The sequence below is a fragment of the Zosterops lateralis genome, assembly GCF_965231275.1.
Source record: "Zosterops lateralis genome assembly, chromosome: Z".
Lineage (NCBI taxonomy): Eukaryota > Metazoa > Chordata > Aves > Passeriformes > Zosteropidae > Zosterops > Zosterops lateralis.
The window spans coordinates 7716194-7738269 of record NC_139800.1 but is presented as its reverse complement, the minus strand read 5'-3'; the positions used below and the strand labels follow the sequence as shown (position 1 = coordinate 7738269).

The window sequence follows — 22076 nt, the reverse complement described above, 5'->3', positions numbered from 1 at the left end:
CAGCCCAGAGAGCCAAACGTGTCCTGGGCTGCATCCAGAGCAGTGTGGGCAGCAGGGCCAGGGAGGGGATCCTGCCTCTCTGCTCTGCTCTGCTCAGACCCACCTGCAGGGCTGCACCAGCTCTGGGGGCCCAGCACAGGAAGGAGGACATGGACCTGCTGGAGTGAGTCCAGAGGAGGCCACAGAGATGGTCAGAAGGATGGAGCACCTCTCCTAAGAGGACAGACTGAGAGAGCTGGGGTCGTTCAATATGGAGAGAAGGCTCTGGGAGAGACCTCACAGCACTTTTTCCAGTATGTAAAAGGGGCCTACAAGAGAGCTGGAGAGGGACTTTTCACAAGAACATGTACTGATAGGACCAGGTGGAATGCTTTAAACCAAAGAGGGCAAGCTTAAGACTAGATATTAGGAAAAGAAATACTTTACTGTGAAGGTGGTGAGACACTGGAAGAGGTTGCCCTGAGAAGTTGTAGATACCCCATCCCTGGAAGTGCTCAAGAACTGGTTGGATGGGGCTCTGAGAAAACTGATCTAGTGAAAAATGTCCCTGTCCATGACAAGGAGTTGGAAAGAGATGATACTAAAGCCCCTTCCAACCTAAACCATTCCATGATTCAATGAATGCTCTAATGATATGTAATTCATAATAAACTCAAGTTATTATTACCTATTGAAGCATACTATGATTGTGCTGAATTATGCAGTAGTAATTATCTGCTACAGCTCAAAAGTCTGTGATAACTTATCAGACTATGATTTTGCATATTAAAGTATTTTGAATCTTATTACACATGAGACCTGGAACTATTCACTTTAGATGCATCTCATTCAACAGTTTTACAGTGAAATACTGATAATATAGCAAAATATTTACTATAACTTTTTATGTAAGACATACCAACTGCTGTAAAATATATTTTATCAGTTTATACCTATTTTGCAATATCTGTTCATAAGTTAACCCTTTGGAGGTTCTACTTTCTACCTAACTACAAATTAATGTGATGTCTGTCCGTTCTCCTCTCTTCCCCCTGCATCTGGCTTTTTATCCTAACTTAATTAATAGTTTGGAATTTTTTTAATTGCAAGACTAAAAAAAGACTAAAAAAGTACTTCTTGCTACTGATAATGTCACCAACATTAAAGCAATTGATACTAAAAATTTTTGATGCAGGGACTATGCATTACAGTGTGCTACAAAACAGATTTTATAGACTTTTCTTCTTTAGTAGAGAACCCCTCAAGTAACATTGTATATTTCAAGCTGGTAGAATGTATGCCAGTCCTCAAGAACCACAGAACCACATAAGTATTTGTTAGATCAGGTAGATGTTTTTTTAAACCAGTTGGTTATGAATTACTTCTATTCAGATAGCAATGTACAGTAAAATAAAGCATTACACAGACACCAGAAGGGCTTGTGCCTTTATGGAGACTGGAATTTCGAGTTTGGTTCATGCTCCATGGCTTTAGGTTTTTATTTTTGCTACCTATTTAAAGTCACAAAGATTTTTTTTTCATGCAAAAAATGTTGTATTTAGCAGTTTTCTAAAAGGATTCTCTTCAAACTCCCTAGTTTTCAGTGGACAGTTACAGGCAGATTTCTTTTATTTTAGAATACATCATACTTTTAGTTTAGAAGAAAAACTGGCAACCAAATAAAACATAGGGAGTCCTCTAATGTCAGTCCCATTATTTGAGAGAGTGGTCTAGTATAATTAAGAACTCCATGTCCCTTACTATGTGAACAAACACAGCTTTTCATTTGTATATGATAAATGTGATGGTAACTGCTTTTTAATGCTAGGACCTTTATGTTGAATCAGGTTATATCTATATTTTAAAGCAACAAGAGCTGAACTTTACAATCTTCTGAAACCATCAGTGAAAAAAAGGCACTCCAGTCACAAAAGCTAACTCACATTTTCCCTTTAATCTTCCTGCATATTTACTGATTGTCAAAAGACAAACTGGTTCTCTGAAGCACAGCGAGAATAGTTTTACAATCAGCTGCTCTTTACATCTTCTAACCATCAAGACAGTAAGAGTTTATTATAAGTTATTTTGTTCACACACAGAGATGAGAATATTAAATGAAAAAGAAACACAGCTTTAACACTGATGCAGGAGGGAAAGGCTGAAGGGAATAGTTTTTCCAAATAAAAATACAAGATATCACACAACTTCAGAACTGCTGCTGACCAAGCCCTGAAGAATTATTTTTTAAATTATTTTTAGCATGTGGATCTGAAAGACTTGAAACTACAAATATGAATCAGGTGCAGCTTAGATGGGTTCTGATTTGATTTCCCTAAATGACTATTAATGTAATTATCTCATAAAATTGCCTCATTTCTAGCTTTTTCTTTATCAACAGGAGAGTATTTGATATTACTTGATACAGACAAGATTTAAACTGAAACTAGAATAGTTGCTAGGCATTTAGAGCTTCTGACAAGGATTGTTCAAAATATTATCTAAAAGCTGGGTTCTCTGTATCTCTGTATCCCCATCATGGTAAAAGCCTATCATATATTAAAGTGTTTGGAAAGTGCATCTCTACTATATTCATTTCTCTAACAGCAGAAATATATGCAAGAATCAGCCTCAAAGCCCATAACATTTAAAAGAAAATACAATTTTTCTTGAGCTAATCTAAATACAGTAGTACACGCACAATTGTGGAAACTTGCAGGCACAGACTTGCATAATCTATCAACAAATATATTTTAGATATTTAAAAATATATGCAATAGTACCAATTATTGAAATTTTACTCTGTGAACAGGAAAATCTGACAAAGACATGGAAAACAGAATATATTGGCATGTTTACCTAACTTTTGAAATCTTCTCCTCAAGTACAAAGAAATTTATCTACATATTTTGTTAACGTAGTTCAGCTTAACAGCTGTTATAAAGTCTACTTTGACTAAAAGTAGGAGATTTTATGTTTCCCTCCCAAATTAGAAGTAAACACTTGGTATGTGAGGCTAAACCCACTAAATCTTGAACCAAAGAAGAAATCAGATATGTCACCTACAGATAATTTTGCCTTTTTTTAAAGTTCAAACAAAAATGCATTAAGAAAAAATTGTATGTACTCGAGACCATTAAATGCAAAATTTAGATTGTCTATTTTGTATGTTGATGTTGATTCTATTTCACAGACTGCCAGAACAATAACCTAATTATTCAACCACTTTGTAATGTCATAAAATACTTGAGATCTTGAAACATGCAGCCCTCTGCAACACAGTGGATCAGCATCACGTGACAGCAGTAAACATAGCTGCCCAGCATTCCCACCTCCCACATTCAGACCAGAGCCTTGGCAATGCCTCACTACGCTATTCTGAATCATTTCAGCTGTGCAGATACTCTAACTCTCACATTTCTCAACTCTAAGACTACAGAGTACAGTGCAGCCATATTTCAGTGGGCTCTTCTTCTCCTGTAACTGTTGATTTTCCCCCCAAGGGTCAAATAAAGAACAGGAATCCCAACATGTGGCTTTGCATTGACATTCATGTGACTATGGCCAAGTCGGGGAGCTCTGGACCACAGAATAACCAAGTTCACAAGCAGGTGAAGTTGACTGAAAGTAATTCTCTGCACAGAGCAGCACAGATGCAGGTAAGTGCATTAAAACCCCAACCCTATACTTCATCAGTTTTGTAGAATGTCTGTTCAGCCACAGGACTTCTGCCTTATTCTACTCCTCTCTCAGTAAAATCTTCTCAGTGTCTAACAACTTTTCCCATATACCATTTGTGCAAGTTATATTCCTATTTCATCCTGAGACTTCAACCCACTATATCCCTATCCTAACAGCCTCCATTAATTTGCAGGGCCCAGGCCACCTCTCCCTTTGTGACAACTGTTTCCAGTTACACAGCAACCCTCAGTCCCTTCCTTACTTCTCATTCTCCTTACGTCCTGATCCTCCTCTTGGTCTATCATCTTCTCCTTCCTTAGTGCAGGCTTCATCCCCTCTGTATGCTCACCTGCTCATCTTCTCCATGTATATTCCCCATGGCAGCTAAAAGGTGTCACTAGCACATGAACCAGGTTGCCTGTACAGTTCCTACAGTGCTCTTACTCAGTTCTGCACTGAGACAGCTGAGACCTGCAACTCCAACAGGTAGCTTGGGTTTACCCTCCAGTTCTGGAAGGCATCATGTAGTCCCTGCACAAAGTCTACATGCACTAGCCAGCCAAAAATAGTACCCACAAGGGGATCAACATACATATAGCCTGGTCACTGCAATGCCAGAGCATTTCTAGAACAATATTCTTCAGGAATAATCTCAGTATGTACCTGCTGTGCTTTTTCAGATGTTCAAACTTGGCAAAACTGACGACTACTTTTGTTGAGCAGAAAAATACACACTACTGGCATAAAGGCCATTCCTTATCAAAGTCCTAAGCCTTGTTCCAAAAGTAACAGGGCAATGAGTGCTCTTGAAGAAAAGGTCAGGAGTGCTATTTTTAAACACTTTAGAACTTAAAACTTCCTTCTCAAATGTTTTTGACAGGACTGTTTACAAACAGTAAACATGGGTTAAACTTCGTTCTCTACATAATGCAATATATTTCTCAAAACACAACCAAGGTAAAGTCTAATTGATAGATTTATGTATTTAATGCCTTAACAGTTAAAAACTATAATGCAGCTTCACTTTTTACCTTCTACACAAATAAATTTGTTTCTCCATTCAACACCATCAGGTCTTGCAATAGCCTTGGCGTCGCGAACAGAAATAATTTGACGGCTCCAACTAAAAAAAAAGAAAACAATTTGCAAAAAATTAACCCTTAGTTCTAAATTCAAAGTAACAGTTTATATTTTAAAAGCTGTCAGATTGTAGTGTCATAAGCCTGGATTACACAATATTTTATAATAATGAGTAATTCAGTTTAACATCATGGGTAGGAAATAAGAAAATTTTTCTACCAAGAGAAGTTCAAGTACAAAAAGTATCTCCAAAACAGAGCATCATAGGTATCCCTGAGTAATATATATTCACACTGGATTTTTTTTTTTGACTAACAATGTCAAAGAAAAATTTCATTGTCACCTACATTTATTTCTAAGTTCAAAATAAATTACAGAATTAAATCTTTCAGAATTTTCTGTAGGAAAAAATGAATATAAAGAATAAGTGCAGACAAGTCACATACTGCATTCCATAAGCAACACTCAATAGTATAAAGACATGTAGAAATAACTTGCTCATAGGCCTTCCTTGTGCAAGGAACCTATTACTAGAAAACTTCAATGCTTTATATATGCTGAATTTTACATCTGCTAGTACTCTACCACTTTCTGCAGGCAGCTTTACAACAACAAAACAAGGCAATTACCACATTTAAAAAAACCAGCACACAGATTATAGGGCAGTCATTATGATGTGCCACCATCTTTATGATGCTTGGCATAACAATATGCCAAACATAATGGAAGCCAAAAAAAACCACTTCCAGTATCATGTCCTTATCTACCCAGTCACCTTTCAGCTGCTCTTAACTAACGAGAGCAGCTCATCATGTGTGCCATCATGTGCCACATCCAAGACAGTCAGGGGACCGGTCCCAGCCAGCAGAGGTTTTCTGAAAGGCACATCCTGACTGACCAACCTGATCTTCTTCTGTGACAACGTGGATATGGGAAGGCCTGTGGATGTAGTCTGCATGGACTTTACTAAAGGCTTTGACACCATCTCCCACAGCATTATCCTGGAGAAACCAGCGGCTCCTGGCTTGGGCAGGTGGACTATTCATGATTTAAAAACCGCCTGACTGGCTGGGCCCAGAGTGGTGATGAGGGGAGTCACATCCAGCTGGTGCTCGGTCACCAGGGCTGCTCCCCAGCGCTCAGCACTGGGGCCAGTCCTGTTTAATATCTTTATCAGTGATCTGAATGAGGGGATCAGGCGCAGCCTCAGGCAGGTTGCAGGTGACACCAGCCTGGGTGGGAGTGCTGATCTGCTGGAGGACAGGAAGGTTCTGCAGAGGGATCTGGACAGGCTGTTGTAATTTCATTAAGTCAACAATGACAAGACAGCTAAAAATCTGTGACTGTAATTCTACAAATGATCTTAAATACAACTCATAATTAATTTGAGTTGTTCTGAATAAATGTAATTCAAAACATAATTCAATTGTTTGAATAACTGTACTTCCACAGAACACGTACATTGAACAATGTGAATAGGGCTTATTTTTAAAAAATGCAGGACACAGCACATGAAGAGAGATATAGGATAACTCAGTGTATATATTTAGCTCTCTCTTGATATATTCTTTAGAAAATCAGTAATGATGATGATGATCTTTTCTAATGATCTAATGTAAACTAAAGCCTCCATTCTAAGCCATCATCTTTCCTCTCCTTAATTCCTACAGGAGACTACTTTTGTGATACATTGTGAAGCAACAAATACTTTCCTATCTTGTCTTTTAATAACCATCAACACAAGCATAATTCAGATGAATTGCCCAAAAAAACCCAAACACACAGATGCACAACAAGACAAAACCTCTGTGCTTAGAGCTTCAAACAAGCTTAAACTGCAGCTCAAGAACACTGGTTGCGAGCAGAAACTTACAGTTTGCTTTTCTTGAAAGCTTATTTAAAAATCAGAGACCCAGACCAGTGGAGGAAAAAAGAAAGTAAGAAAGTCATGCAAAGAAGTATTTGATCTGTATTTGGTTTAACCAGGCAGCACTGTTTCACTTCAAACAGTAATTCTTCTCTTGAATTCTTTTTTTCCTAGGCTATACTTGATCCCTCACCATAAATGCATTTATAATACACTGGTTAAGCAAAAAAGCAACAAGGTTCTTACTGTTTTAAAAGTCTTTTGTTTAAATTTGAAACTTAAAAGCTTTTATTTAAAACTGAAATTTAAAATTGAAAACAACTCTTTTATCTGACAGTCTTACAGAACTGTCTTGTTACAAAGATCATACCAAATTAGAAATTAATTATGAATAGCAAATTATTTGTATGTCAATTTTAGCCATTTAGGCTTGCATATAATAACTTCATTGTTGCCAACATAAAGCAGATATTCTCCCTGCACACATTTTCAACCCATAAGTTAACAATGCTGTTTAAACAGCTATTTCAATTGTTAGTTATTTCTGCTGTCACTGACTGCACTAGGTATGTGATCTTCATGGCAAAAGTGAATATTTAAAAGAAGGAGACTAGGCATTTTCAGGTGTGTGTATGACTACAGTACAGACAGAATAAAAAGCTTATCTTTTCCAAAGCATTCTTACAAATCAAAGCTGCTTGTATAAACACAGTAAAATGGTAAACACAGTAAATATAAACACAGTAAATGGTGCAAGTTGCAAATATATTTAATTCAACATAGTATTACCTTTATTACTTGACCAATTCTACTGTGAAAAGAGCTGCAAGCAGTTTCTCACTGAAATTTTATATCTGTCATTAGACTGTAAGCAAGCTTTTACCACGTCCACCATATACAAATCAGTGAATGATCTTAAACAACTGCTACTTAACCTGCAATGATAAATTTAAGGGAAGTAATCACAAAGCAATAAATTCAGGGGAGCAACACCTTGCTTCAAGGTCTCATTTTGTAAGGAGACAGCCAAGTGAAAACCTGCTGCCTTCACTCATGGTTGCAGAATTGAAATCAGACACCTCCTTCAGAGGGGTAAACATGATCCCAAGTACTTGTGTTGGAGAATATCTATGATTTTTTTCTTGATCACATTCACTATTTAATCAGTGGACAATTTTAAATCGTTAAAGTTAAAAAGAAGTCCTAACCATAGCCAGCTGTATCATAAGAAGCATTACACAGACTTGAACTCTTATGGCAAGATAATTATACAACCACAGAGGCAAAACCAGCTTTGCCATATATGGCGTGTTATTTCAATGCATGCTGCAATTTCCAAATCACATTTCTTTTGGGACAGGGATGAAGGAGTATAAAAACTACTTCTTATGGACACACTGAAAACCCTAGAGTAGGACTGTGGAAAAGGTATTGTATAAATACATGGCAGTAAACAATGTTCTGAAACATCTTATGGTCTAAATAAACAAAAGAGTTTAAAAGCATAAGAGAAAATAAATATAGCAAAAGGACTTATGCATGACTGCACAGGATGTAAAGCTCCTATTTCTTCCTTTGCTATACTCTTTAAGCTCATCCTGTCCTACATCAAGTAAAATAAATCACAGATTTTAACTAAAATACCTAATGGCCTTTGCTAGAGTGAGGGAGAAGTTTAAAAAATATATCTCTACCTTCTCTTATCTCTTCCTGACCATTACAAATAAAATAGATCAGTAGTTAAACATTCTAGGCAGGGGGCTTCAATGATTTATTCTGTTCAAAATTATGATATTCGCACATGATGTGCTCATTTTTGATTGCATGTTCATTCAGCAAAACAGTTCCTGCATATCAAATCTGATAGTGCATCCTACTCCACAGATAGGAGCCTACAAAAATTACTTTTACAAAAATTGAAGTCACAATCTCTGCAGCAATCTTTTCATCAAACAAGTGACAGTCCAATAGGGATAGTTCAGTGGCCCAGTACAGATCATATAAATACAGCTTCATTTAACAGTCAGTGTCTGAAATAGAATCTCAAAATTTTGGTGCATAAAGACACTAGCAAAAGTTTCACAGGGAAAAAAAAAAATCAGGGAAAAAACTACTTATTGCATCAAAGAAAATATTCAACACACTCTAACACTAGTTATTTTATGAAAAGCAGAACTATGAGAGCCCCGTGCTGTGTGTATTGCCAAGTTGGACACGAGTCAGCAGTGCCCTGACAGCCAGGAGGGCCACCCCTGTCCTGGGGGACATCGGGGACAGAATCTCCAGCCAGGCAACGGAGTGGATTGTCCTGCCCTGCTCTGCTCTGGGGTGGCCTCACCTCCAGTGCTGGGGGCAGCTCTAGGAGCCACAGTACAAGAGAGACATTCTGCTATTTGAGAGCATCCACAGGAGGGCAATGAAGATGAAGGGCCTAAAGGGGAAGCCATAGCAGGAGTGGCTGTGGTCATTTGGTCTGCTCAGCCTGGAGAAAAGGACACAGGGGAGAGCTCACTACAGTCTGCAACTTCCTCATGAGGGGAAGAAGAGAGGCAGACACTGACCTCTTCACCCTCATGACAGGACTTAAGGCAACAGCATGAAGCTGAATCAGGGAAGGTTTATGTTGGTATTGGGAAAATATTTTTCATCTAGAGGGTGGCTGGGCACTGAACAGGCTCCCTAGTAAAGTGGTCAAGCAGCTGACAGAGTTCAAGAAGTGTTTGGAAATTGCTCTCAGGCACATGTTATGAATCTTAGGGTTGATCCCATGCAGGGCCAGGAACTGGACTTCAATTATCCTGATAGGTCCCTTCCAACTGAGTACATTCTATGACTCTGTGATTCTATGTATTTAAGTATCACCCTCAATCTCATTTGTATTGTTGTTTCCATCATCAACTTCAAAGCAAAGATAACAGATCCTGTGGCTAGCATAAGTCTACTTTTACTTTTGTTGGCTGGCTGACACACACACAAAACCTTTTAAGCACCATGTTCATGTTCCTCCCTATGCACTAATTTGTCTTCTCCAGTCAATGAGAATATATGGACTTTTGCTATCAACCCTATTCCTTTCAAACAGGATTTTATAGTCATCAGGGATACAAAGATAAACAGTACACTTGAATTTTATTTCCATAGCAGAAAGAGTTACAAATAATATAGGCTGCTGCATTAAGTGCATCATTTCCTCAAATGACTTCTCAGCTATGTAGTAGCATTTTCAACACAGGAATTCTAATGGCTATTTTTACTGGTACTTTTCTATTTTTTTTTTAAACAGACCATCACAAGTGAAATGTTTAAATACTTAACAGATATTGAACACTAGAAGAACATACCAGGCATCCTTTTTATTCACTTGTTTTTTTAAAAAAAAATTCTTCTCTTGACATCAGCAACCATTCTATCTTCATTATCTACTTTTTCAAGCTTTGTTTTACCCAGAAGCTCCTCCGTGTGTCTATGAATAAATATAGGTAGTATTTTTTCCTGATTTATAATCATCACAAAAATAGTATTTAGGGATTGCCATCAGCTCAAACATGATATTGTAGAATTTTCAGTCTGCATATGTCTTAGCATATCCTGTCTAACAGCAGACAAAAATGAGGTCACTCTAGACCAGACACCAACTAAGGCAGAAATCTGGTCTTGACTATGTTCACAAGCACTCAGTCCTAGAAAAGTCAAACTAGGCATTTTTTCTGAGAAGATCATCTCTGCTACTTTGCACAGGCAAACGATGAAATTCCTTAGAGGAAAAGATATTTACTTAAATATATGAGAAGATTAACAGCTCGTAAGGTCAAGTAGTAAAAGATTTATGTCACGCCCCACATAAATTAAGAACCTAAGGTTATCCTCCAGCAGCATCTTCCCACTTGCCTCTTTAGCAAACATCACCTTGTCAGCTGAAAAGACAGGTACTGAGGAGAAACATTTAACACAAAAGATTATTCTCTTATCTGCAGAGATCATTGAAAGAAAATCTCTTACATGAAAATCTCTCAGTCAGGCTTAAGCAGGAACAAAATGCAGTTGGTTCATGCATTACTACAGTCCAGAGGGATTTAGCTTACATATTTCACATGTGATGCACACCCCAGAAAGGCTTTAATGATTTTATGGTCTTTCACATCATATATTAAATTAACAACACTTTCAAAATTATGAGTATCCAATTGTATGCTTTGTTCTTCTTCCAAAAAATGGAGATGGTGTACATACACAAGACAGCAACATTAATGAAGCAACCGCCTCAGAAGTTATTTAGAAGATCTTTAAGCTGATTGAGATACAACCATTTGATATTTTATATGAACAAGTATTTTTTCTAAGAAATGCAGAAATACGTGACTAAAAATTTGACAAAACAGTTGTAACTTAAGGCTTTCTCAGATGCCCTCACAACTTCAGCTTCTACTCTTATATAAGGAAGTCCAGATGTCAAAATTGAACTCAGATTCTAGCAAACCAATAATGTGAGTAAAACAACTATACGTGGGAGAATTCGTCACTAGGTGAAGCCTATAAAGATGTATATTCTGGTCAAAGTGAGGAGCCACCTGGCCAATTACCTCCATTGACTCAGTGTGACAAAAGACAGGCACAGCCCTTAAGGTCCAAATAATTCATATCACAGTTGATACCTTAAATGACAGCTAAGAACAGATGTTTCTCACACATGAATAGGCAGTTGTAGAATAGTCTAACTGTGTAACAAAACCCAGCAATTTTTGAAGGAGAAAGCTCTCTAACTTTTGGCAGCTATTTTACAGGAAAGAATGCCTAGCTAAGCAGAGATATCAGATAATTTACTAGCATTCCTGTTATCATTTAGCCTTTCCACTCATTTCCTTTCTCCCAGTTACCACTTCTGCACTGCTGCTTTTCTTTCTTTCAAGTGTTATAAAGCGTTGCTACATTGAATAGAAGGAGTAAAAGTTTCACATCTTCTAAACCACTAAAATGAGCTTATTACTTACTCAAATTCTGTGGCATAATATTTGAAGAAGCCTATTAGCAAATCTCCAAGGCTTGATCCATTTTTTGAGATGTAAGGAGGAATGGTACGTGGAGCTTGATGAACAAGATGCAACTGCATAGTAGGATCAAAACATTCCTGTCAAAATAAAATCAGAGTGTATACATATACATATACACAGAGAGAGCCTTAACCCAGATGCATGTATTTTCCACAATAAAAAAGCTGCCTATTATTTGCTTATTATAAGTTTAAGGACTTATATTTGCAAGCCAAGGACTATTTCACTTCTGCCCCACTGAATCATCTTGCATAGGAGTATACAAGACCATCTCAACTTCTGTTTACTAAAGAATTTTAACGTGGGAGAATCTTTGAACTAGACTTGCATCTAAAACTACAAGAGCAAGAGCTGAGTAAGGTAGCCTGCACTGAGCTGACTGCAGTTCAGCTGAGAAATATGTAGGTGAAGTTAATGCACCTATTGTCAATTTCCCATAGTTGAACTGAAGTACAGAAATAATTTAGAGCCTAACATTGCTCCCAAGCACAGAGTTAAATACTTCATATGAAACCTACTGGCTATAAAATGAACCTGCATCCACCTACAAAATAAGCATAAACTGCTCTTTATGCAATCACTTCCTCTAGCCAAGAATGAAAAAAAAAATCCCCAAAAAACCACCAGCTTTCAAATTATACAAAATACCTGAATATACAGAATGCTGCACTTCAGCTAAAGTATGCTTTTCTGTAAGAAATAAAAGATGGTGGGTATGATGGGGTAAGAAAAAATCAGGTTTGCTATGAAAAAAAGGCACTATTGCCAGCTTAAAAAGGAATATATACAAGACTAAATACACATGGTTTTAGAAATGCCTCACTGTTCCAATGTCCATTGCATCCTTTAGGTTCTTCTGATGGACTAGCATACACGGAAGTAAACATATCTCTCTTGCTACAGCAACAATTTTTATAACTTGCTAATACCTGGTTTAAACACTGTTTTATAGCAATTTTGTGTATTTTACTGAAAATTAACTCAAGACACACAGGAGCAAACATTGCATTCACATAAACACATTTATGTAAATTTAGGAACCTGTTCACTCATTACTGTATCTCCTTTCCCCTCCCTACATTTTTTATTTTTAAGAGTAGTATCAGGCGTGGTTCAAACTTTATAGTACTAAAATAGCACTAGAAGCACTACATAGTGTAGTATTATTTCCGTGTCCACAGCTGGCACTGCTTTCTCCGAGAAAAGTACTGTTAAGTGATAAAAACAGGAGGACTGGAAAGTTTGAGACTCCCATCCTCTTTCTGCCATCTCTGGCAAAACTTCCTGGAACCTTGTGCAACATCTTTTGTGGAAAAAAAGCCATTCTTCTAGAGATAAGAAGTTTCAATAGTTGATCTCATATGATATAATGCTATATAGAAAACATTATTTTAGTTAGCAAAGCTCAGAATTTAACAGCTTGTAGTTCATCAGAAGACACCAAAACAATGCAAACACAGACATAAAAACCAGATATGCAGTATATAAAGATCTAGAAAGGGAAGAGTTGTTCCTAAGCCACACAATAAATACAGTTTTAACCCTAAAGTTAATCAGAAAGGTACTACAGTGAAAGTCACTCCTTGCCCATTCCCACAGAAAGCTAAGGAAGAGTCAGAAAAACTGAATTTACAATTAACAGTACACCAGCTAACGAAGAAACATACAAGGGAGGAGGGAAAAGGAAGAAGAAAATGGGCCATTGACCTACAAAACAGAAGTGCAATGAAATTACAATAGATTACAGCTTATTAGGACTAGCAAATGTTTGGAGGCAGTAGAAAAGGAGAACAAGATGCATTTTTTACACTTTGAATATTTAAATGCCTGAGAACTTCTCAACTGCAAGAAAATTCTACCATCACAGTGAGGTTGATACCCTCAGCAGATAAAAAGTTAGACTTTATTATTTTTCATAAAAACAAGCTATTTTTTACAGGAAGGCAATAAGATATCAGATGATTTAAAGTTTTTCTTATTCAGAAAGGCTTTTGCTTTCAAGAAAATACATGCATATTATTCTAGACACATGCTGTAGTGAAAATACAGGTTACAGTCTATAGCAGCTAATCATTAAACCCCCAACCACCTATTTTAAGAGACATATATAAGTAATCCTCATTTCCACTTGGTTTACTGGTTACGTCACTGTGAAAACTGCTCTTAAAAAGACAACTGATATTGCAGAATAGAAGACATAACTGATATTACTTTTAAGGAAGAAAGTAAGACTTGTTAACGGTAATGAAAGCAGTGTATTAATAACATGTTTGTGATACTGTAACTAGACTTATTTTTTAAGTACTGTCAGTTGCTGATCATCCCACAGAGAAAGCAAAACCCAGTGTTTCATCTTTCTGAAATGCAGAAAATTTGTTATGTAAGAAGTTGCTATTACCATATTAGAACTTTTACATGTAAAGCCAAATTGATTGCTACTTAAAATTTGCAAGATTTAGTGGAGACTACTGTCAATATATACCAATATTTAATAATTCAATTACCAACAATGTAATTTAAGGTCGTTTCTTAACAAAGCAATCACTCAGTGTCCAGTGAACAAGAGGTCAGACCAGCTACAGGATACCTAGACACTTTTTTCTGCTTTGCTACAAACAACCCATGATAATCCCCTACCTTCATCTCCCTTCACCTGTTGAAAACAAGGATACCAATATTTTCCTTCCCACTAGAGGGACTCAGGGAATAACTAGACAAACAAAACAAGGTACAGCTTACAGATTCTTACATAGGTGAGGTTGCTAAAAAAACCACCCAGAATTACAAAGCACCCTTCAAAGTATGTTTTCTTTTCTTAACTTGCTCCAGAAGGCAAAAGATTCAGCTTCTATTAAAACTAGTCCCTATTTCACTTACTGTGTCTCAGCCTCAAGCTGTCTTAAGAGACAGAAATTATATTCAGGATCTGACTGAGCTACAAATAAAAATGAGTTCTCCATTATTTTAAGGTATCCCAAAAAGAGACCCAAAAGTCTTTTTCCTTTTTTGCTGGATCTCAAATCTTTACCTTGATGGACAGATTTCTCAAGAAACACCAGTATTCAACTACATGCTTCATATTCAAGCTACATAATGCTTTTAAGTATACTCATTCCACCTTACACGCTGGGAAGGAACACAAGTGTACATCAAAATAAAATTTATATTTGAGCATCTTGATGTGTAGTGAGTTTAACTCTGAATGCACAAGATCCTTCATTCAAAAGAATTTAGTAGTAATGTAAGAATAATGTCTTGATATTTTTTGTATATTCATACACATAAAATATCCTTTTCCCCAGTCTTATAAATGAATATTTAACTCATTTTTTTATTTTTTTAAAAGTGCAGCTTGCTGTGAAGTAAACTGTGTCTTTCCAAGGGTGACTCCTGTGCTAAGGACCATCCGACCTTCTGCCACACCCTTTCCAAGACATGACATGAAGCTGAGGCAGCAGAAACAAAGAGGTGCTCATGCTAGAGTCCTTGAGATTCACCATCCAGAGCACTCACTGAAATCCAATTGCATCTTGACTTCAGCTAATACACCAGACTTCTTGAACTGTGGAGAGTCAGGCACAAGTTTCCTTCTGAGTGCCAGTGACAGCAGTGCTTACCAGCCAAAATGAATTAAACCACCACAGGTTCTCTAGAGCTTATCCATGAAGTCCTGACATGGAAGCACATATATACAGGCTTCAAAACTGATGAACACATTTGCTGGGCTATTGTCATCCATCTTACCTGGCTAAGGAGCAAAGGAAGCCCCAGAATAAAACCCCACATTTGATGTGGTCAGATACTCCTTCTAAAACTAGTGGTTGCAAAACACATCAACTTGGTGCCATCAGCAAACTCCTCCACGACAATAGAATGCAAAAGTGGAGAAATCTAGTGGCTTTCCAGGACTTCTCACTCTTCACATTTGCAGTAGAAATACACTGAGACACAGAATCTGTCTTTTGTTTCCTCCTCAATGTAAGCACATCTCTCCTATATGGTACCAACAATTTAAGACAATTGGTCTCCTCCAGATCACATAAGTATTTTCAGGCTGCAGATTTGATCCTGGAAAACTGTGGGTACATGTATATAGGGAAGATGCAGTATGTTTGTGTAGTTTTTGTATGGAGACACAACTCTGACTAGCTAAAATCACAAGAAAAAGATACCGTTTCTTTTGATACTAAATTTTCTCTGTGCTTTTTTACTTATTACTGCAAGCCACAAGACCAAAATTGCTTTGCTGTATTTTTCATTTTAAATTCCTTTGAAATATCAGTATTCAGAAATTTTAAGTTTCATAATTTTTAAACATTCAACTATATTCCTAATGGAGACAGTAAATCTAAAATATACTTGCAATTTGGTTTCGTAGTAAGCATATATAATATTCTTTTAATTTTGTTAGCAATTCTAGAATATTTTGTTCATTCTCCAAATATAAGATAACTAACAAACAAAGAATAATATAATTATGTCAGAACAAAATGCAATCTATATAATCTATATTAGAGCAAAAATGCAAATGTTACAGCAGTGTTCACCTGCCAGTGATTTACCATTTTCACACAACACAAGATAAAACTTTGTATTTAGATTCATTAGATTTTTCAGATTAAGGTACTGTATACATTTGCTTTAATGACTGAAAGTATTAATATTCTTATAGTGTTCTGAAGGTCTCTACACAGTTCAAACACGTCAAATAATGTTTGCATTATAAATAAAGAAGAGTCAAAAGTTGCCAGTTCTTAACACTTTTCTCTAAATAACATGGTAAACAAAACTTAGAACACTACAGCACACAAGCTTTAAGGAAATGCAATTAGCAAATCTAGCAATTCAAAAACCTATCCGATAAAGCTAAGGGTACCGAAAATTAAAGACAGTTTCAAAGGCTTTTCAGCACTCCCAGTGAAGAAACTAGATGGTATAGAGTACCATAAAAAAATCACAGGAAAAGATAAAGATCATAAAAATATAGCATAGGTATCCCTAAGCAGATTTACAACACAGAAATAAAACTGCAGTGAATTACTGCTCAATGCTTTCTTCTGCATCTCAATTATCTTAATTACCCAAAATGGCTGACACCACAGTATTTTCTCCCTGATGTTCAGCACCATTAAATATTCCCATTTCAGCATTATGGGAAATACAGACAAAAGACAGAATGGCTTTCTGATACTAGCTCAGCACAATTGCCAGCAACCAATTTAACCCCCCCCCACCATATACAGAACCATGAATAAAGAAAAAATTTAAGTGACACATATGAAGACAGGTAAAGAAGAAGGAACTAAGGAATTTTTGTAAATAAATTACAGAACAGAATTATTCAGCAACAGGACTTTTGTGCACAGACAAATATTTAGGAGGACAGTTCTTACTTCTAGATAATTTTTCTTAGATTAAATCTCACCAATAACATTACTAATTCAGGAGGGACCAAAGCATACTGATTCATCGAGTTTGTCAGAAATGAACAGAAATGAAATAATCTGACTACAATAGCAAAGTTCCCAAAAGGTGTTTTCTTGTTGGGCTGAAGTCAAATTCTCTGATGTCTCAATTTCCCTAGTAAACATGTATCACTCACTTCCTGCACATGGAAATATCAGGCAACTCAACAGCTCTGGAAGGTTATAGAATTCTGGTGCTTCAGAAGCACCAGAGCTGGATGAAAAAACACCACTTAACACATTAAGAAACAGGAACTAGGAAATTACAGCTGACCCAGGGATATTTCCAGGCCAGCATAAAGAGAACTAGGTCAGTGGCCTTCATTAGCACTTTGTTCTGCGCGTCAAATCTTCCCACACATAACAGAATTTTCATTAAAGAAATTATCAAAAGCAGCAAATAATCTCTTTCATACTTAGGTCAAGCATATCAATGACCTGACCTACAGACTGTTACTTCAACTTAATCCATTAGAGATAGTTAAGAATTCATATATTTAGATAAGCAGAGTCACACACATGTAACATGTAGTAAATCCATAAGAAACACTTACTGGGTAATTTTTTTGGAGGGATGGAAGGATGGGTTCAGGTAAGGCTATAAAAAAAAAGTTTAAAGTTGCTGTGATTCATGTAATTCACAGGAAGTAACATATCAACTATATCAAAGAGTTGCATTGAAATTCTATCTTAAAAACTTTTATCAAGAACTTCACTTACATGTATTTTACAAAATAAATTATTCAGCAAACATTTCTATTACTGTAATTTCATACTATACAGTACTACAGGAGTTTTATTCAGCTAATGGAAGGTCTTACCAAGATACTACTATATGTAAAAGGCATGAAAAATTTTACAGCAGCTGAGTACAGCTTTATTTCTGAAATTCATGGCTGTAGGAAAATCATCTAGATTCCCTAAATGAAAAATTAGAGTTTCACTCATCTTTTTTTTTCCTTACATCTAATACAATTCTATGAACAAGTCTACAGTTACTGCAAAAGAGCATGTTTTTCAGCTGCCAAGCATTACATACTCGAGTCTCCAAATGTAACCTATTTAAAAAATGCTAAACATACTTACTAGGCATTGCTAGCAAAATCCCCATAAGATACATAAATACAGTCTAATAGTGTTAGCTGGTCTGCTAAATGGTAAACAGGTTATGAAGATCATGCAGTCTTTAACAATACTAACAAACATAAAATCATCTCAATATTGGTCACTTTTATGAAAACCATGGATTGGATTGGGAGTGCATCTATTGAACTATATCGATTAGAGACAAAAAAAAAAAAATCATCCAGATTAGGTGGTCTTATAGATGGAGCAAAATCCAAAAGTATTCACATCCTACCCAAGCAGTTATAGAACTGTCAGAGTGCTCCTCAAACTAAGACTTTAACATCACATCCTCAGCATGGTTTAAGAAATTGGTCTACATCATTCACTAGGGAAAATAATAAATAACTTCAGTACATAGGTCTTGGGACTTAGTTCACCCTTGAACAAGGTCTGATAGGTGAAGAGATGTTACAGAGCCCTTTTTCCATAGGGACTAAGAATCAGAACAGCAGAATGCTCAGAATGTGCTTGGGGTATCTTTAAAGAATAGAATATACTATCAGGACTGCTACGAAAATTATCACAGCTGCTTCAATAACATTTTTATTTTGCTTGTGGGTGTTCATGTTTCTGCAATATCTTGGATACTTTCCAGTTCTCTACTACACCAAATTAAAATGCAACAAAATCTGAGAAATACAAACGTTCAAAGTAATGTATCTAGGTGTGTATGCTTTAATAAGCTTTACTAAGAGGATGGATGGGAGGGTAAAAATTACCATGTACCACTAGCATTTGCCCTATGAGTTTCCTTTTCCTACTGTTCAAATTAGTTAGACATATTATCTAGAAGAAAGTTCATGTACAAGATACTGATGTAGCTAGAAAATAAACCCAAGTCACACTAAAACTGGGGAGTCCAAAGACATCCACATCAATAAAAGAATATGGAAATTATTTAAGTAGTATAGAAAAGAAATTTGCCTAGTGAAGGCAGGGACACTAGTGCAAAAGAAAGGTTTTCTTTTTTTCCCTCCACAGTATCATCAACAAAAACACTATTAGAAGTTCTAGGACATAGGCTATTTTCAGGAACATCACATGCATATAGCAGGGGAAAAAAAGCTTAAAATCTGCATGAATAAAACATGAGAACCTAAAAATCTGCTGCTTAGATGCATGTACAGTGTACAGTGTCACACTTCAGGCGCTTTTTTTTCATGCCTTTTTTCTTTCCCCACAGAAAAGGCTGAGGAAGCATAGGTAGAAGGCTCCTCTTTGGTTTGTGGTCTCCTGATATTCCTAAGATATCTGACTGATCAGTTTTGCACAAAAAGGATTATTTGAAAATCCTTTTTTCCCCTTTTCTAGACATCTGTGGAAGCTGCCAGAGATGACTGCAGCAAAGGTCCTTTGCATTTTAGTGAACTAGTACTTGAGTTCATTTTATAGCTACACCGTATCCTGCAGGCACATTTTTTTCCAAACCCTTTTAAAGCTGGTAACTCTGCCTCCAAAGAACAGACCCACGTGTTAAAGACAAATGCAACACTAAGGTAATGGAGTAAACTCACTTTACTTTAAAATATTTCTGCATAGAAGATGACTACTGCTTGTTTTATTTTATTCAAGAGGAAAGCTACACAATGATGAACTTAAAAGGGACAGTTTCAACGTGTAAAAAATACTTACTTTGTAAATAGTGCAAAACCATCAACGCAAGACTATAGCTGCTTAAAGTACCACGACTGGCATCGTTTATCTCATGAAACCTTGCCCACTTCTTAACAACAAGTACTAATGGACGAACTCGATTCTCAACTGCAAGTAAAATAAACACAGCTCAAAAAAGTACTTTTAACTAGACAGCAATTGAACAACATTTGCTCTTACTTGATCAATACGGTAGTTTTGCATTCTAATGCTACCTTCTGCAGACATTTTATAGAATTTACTTAGTTATTCTACAATTACTATCCATTCTGTAAAAATCAAACCAAAATATTTGTATTTTGAAACAGCCTTTTGAGTAGTAAGATCTACAGACACATTACAAGAGGTATACCAGGAAATTCGCAAAGCATCACTTTCTACTTCTAAGGTCTCTCCAGTTCACTGTACTAGTTTTCCCTGAAATAACTTGCTACCAGGACAGACCTTAGGCCATATTTTTTATTTAGGCTACACAAACTTTGAAGGCAGGGAAAAGAATTCTTGTGGCTGGAGAACACAGCTGATTCTTAAGTTTACATCAGGATACAAGAGAGCAGTAAACCCTGCATACAAACATAAATTTTAAATTTGCCTTGTCCTCAATAGCTTTTTATGTACATGGCATGTTAGATACAATATCTCTTTAAGTTAATACAGATGCATTTCATGAGGAAGGACATAAACAGACATATTCCAGGTATGATGTTCTGGATTTCTGGTGAATATAGATAACCTTCCAACTAAGGCATTAATCTACTGTGGTAGGCATCACTCACCACAAACTTCTGGGACCCTGCAGCATATTTTATTATTTGCAGGTATGCAGAAGCAGATCATCAATTTAATCAAGTGCCACACAATGGCCTTAAAAGCTTATACATTCTGGAGTTTTTCTAACCTGACATCAATATACAAAATTTTGTATTCTGGTTATCAGGACATGAGCACAAAAGACATCCTACAACTGCACCAGTTGGGGTACTCTCTGTTATTCTGTAAAACTATCAAGCATGGTTTTCTCACATGCTCAGAGTGGTTCAGCACATATGCCCATGGTAAGTGGTACTCTTCTCAGAATGAATGTCCTACTAGATCTGGAAGACCTTTTGGAAACAACCAAACTCCTTATCACTAATCACCTTTTCCCTGACATTGTTTACCAGTGGTTGAACTAAAAAATAAAACTTCGTACACTAATTGTCAGATGCCATAGAAGTACTGTAGACACCACATGAAGATGCATTAATTGGAATAGAATTTTTTCATGACAGAAAAATGCAAATAGGTTCCAGTTTTAAACATAGCTATTTTGTGCCACAGTAGAAAAGATCCTTTTTTAGCTGACCTCATTTTGAGATATTAAATTCTCTCTGCTGGTGCCTGTAATTAGTATATAACAAAGCTAGTGTGCAATATGGCCAGTAAACTTTGTCTGATAATTTGATACAAGCTACCCCTCAAGAAAATGCTCAGTAATGTTATTTGCACAAAGCCAAAAAGTCCAGCTTCCACTAACTGAGAAATATCTAGCAAAAATTGCTGATTAATCACAGACATTGCTTCTTCAACAAATGCTGGAAACATAACAGCACAGACTTTGCCTTTAGCTCTGCCTAATCTATCTGTATTTTCTGTGGATATTTTGTGTCACCTAGCCTCATCATCCTCGATGTTTTCTAGAGCACCAACACCGGAGAGTTAACTGCAAAACAGACAGAAGAACCTCCACAGAAATTTTTGGAGTTTTAGCGTTTTTTATCATGTTCACTAAGATAGTTAACCTCTTGTTTGCCTGAGCATCTAACTTGTTCCAATGGAAAATAGACTAATATATCTTCCACATTAGAAGTAATTTAATAATTTTTTTTCCCTATGCAGGTTGAAGCCCTTCAACTACACATGTAATTGAGCAGGCTAATACATATAAGGCTATCCATCCCTGCTCATATGACTTATAAAAGTATGGAGAGAGACTGATAAAAGCCTCCACTTAGTTTTGTGCGCCTTATGTCACCTGAGTTTTCTGGTCCAAGGAATACAAGACAGACAAGCTGTATGCTAAGTTGACAATTTAGGAATGTCCAGAACATTGAGAAGATAATATTTTCAACCATAAGTCTCCCTTTACTACTAACTCACTCTTTGACCTCAACAAAATATTATTTAGCCTTCATCAGG

At 36.5% G+C, this 22076-nt stretch overlaps 1 protein-coding gene across 2 annotated transcripts in view; it reads right to left on the bottom strand.

The window, feature by feature from the left end:
* Positions 1–22076, bottom strand: part of TENT2 (terminal nucleotidyltransferase 2) — a 45090-nt gene that overhangs the window by 6258 nt on the left and 16756 nt on the right. For both annotated transcript variants that reach the window (XM_083883986.1, XM_083883987.1), the window contains exons 10-13: positions 19878–20006; positions 17672–17715; positions 11593–11729; positions 4689–4780 (exon numbers count right to left, since the gene is read on the bottom strand). In XM_083883986.1, the coding sequence (XP_083740112.1) occupies positions 4689–4780; positions 11593–11729; positions 17672–17715; positions 19878–20006 (402 nt within the window). The remainder of the gene's footprint in view (positions 1–4688; positions 4781–11592; positions 11730–17671; positions 17716–19877; positions 20007–22076) is intronic.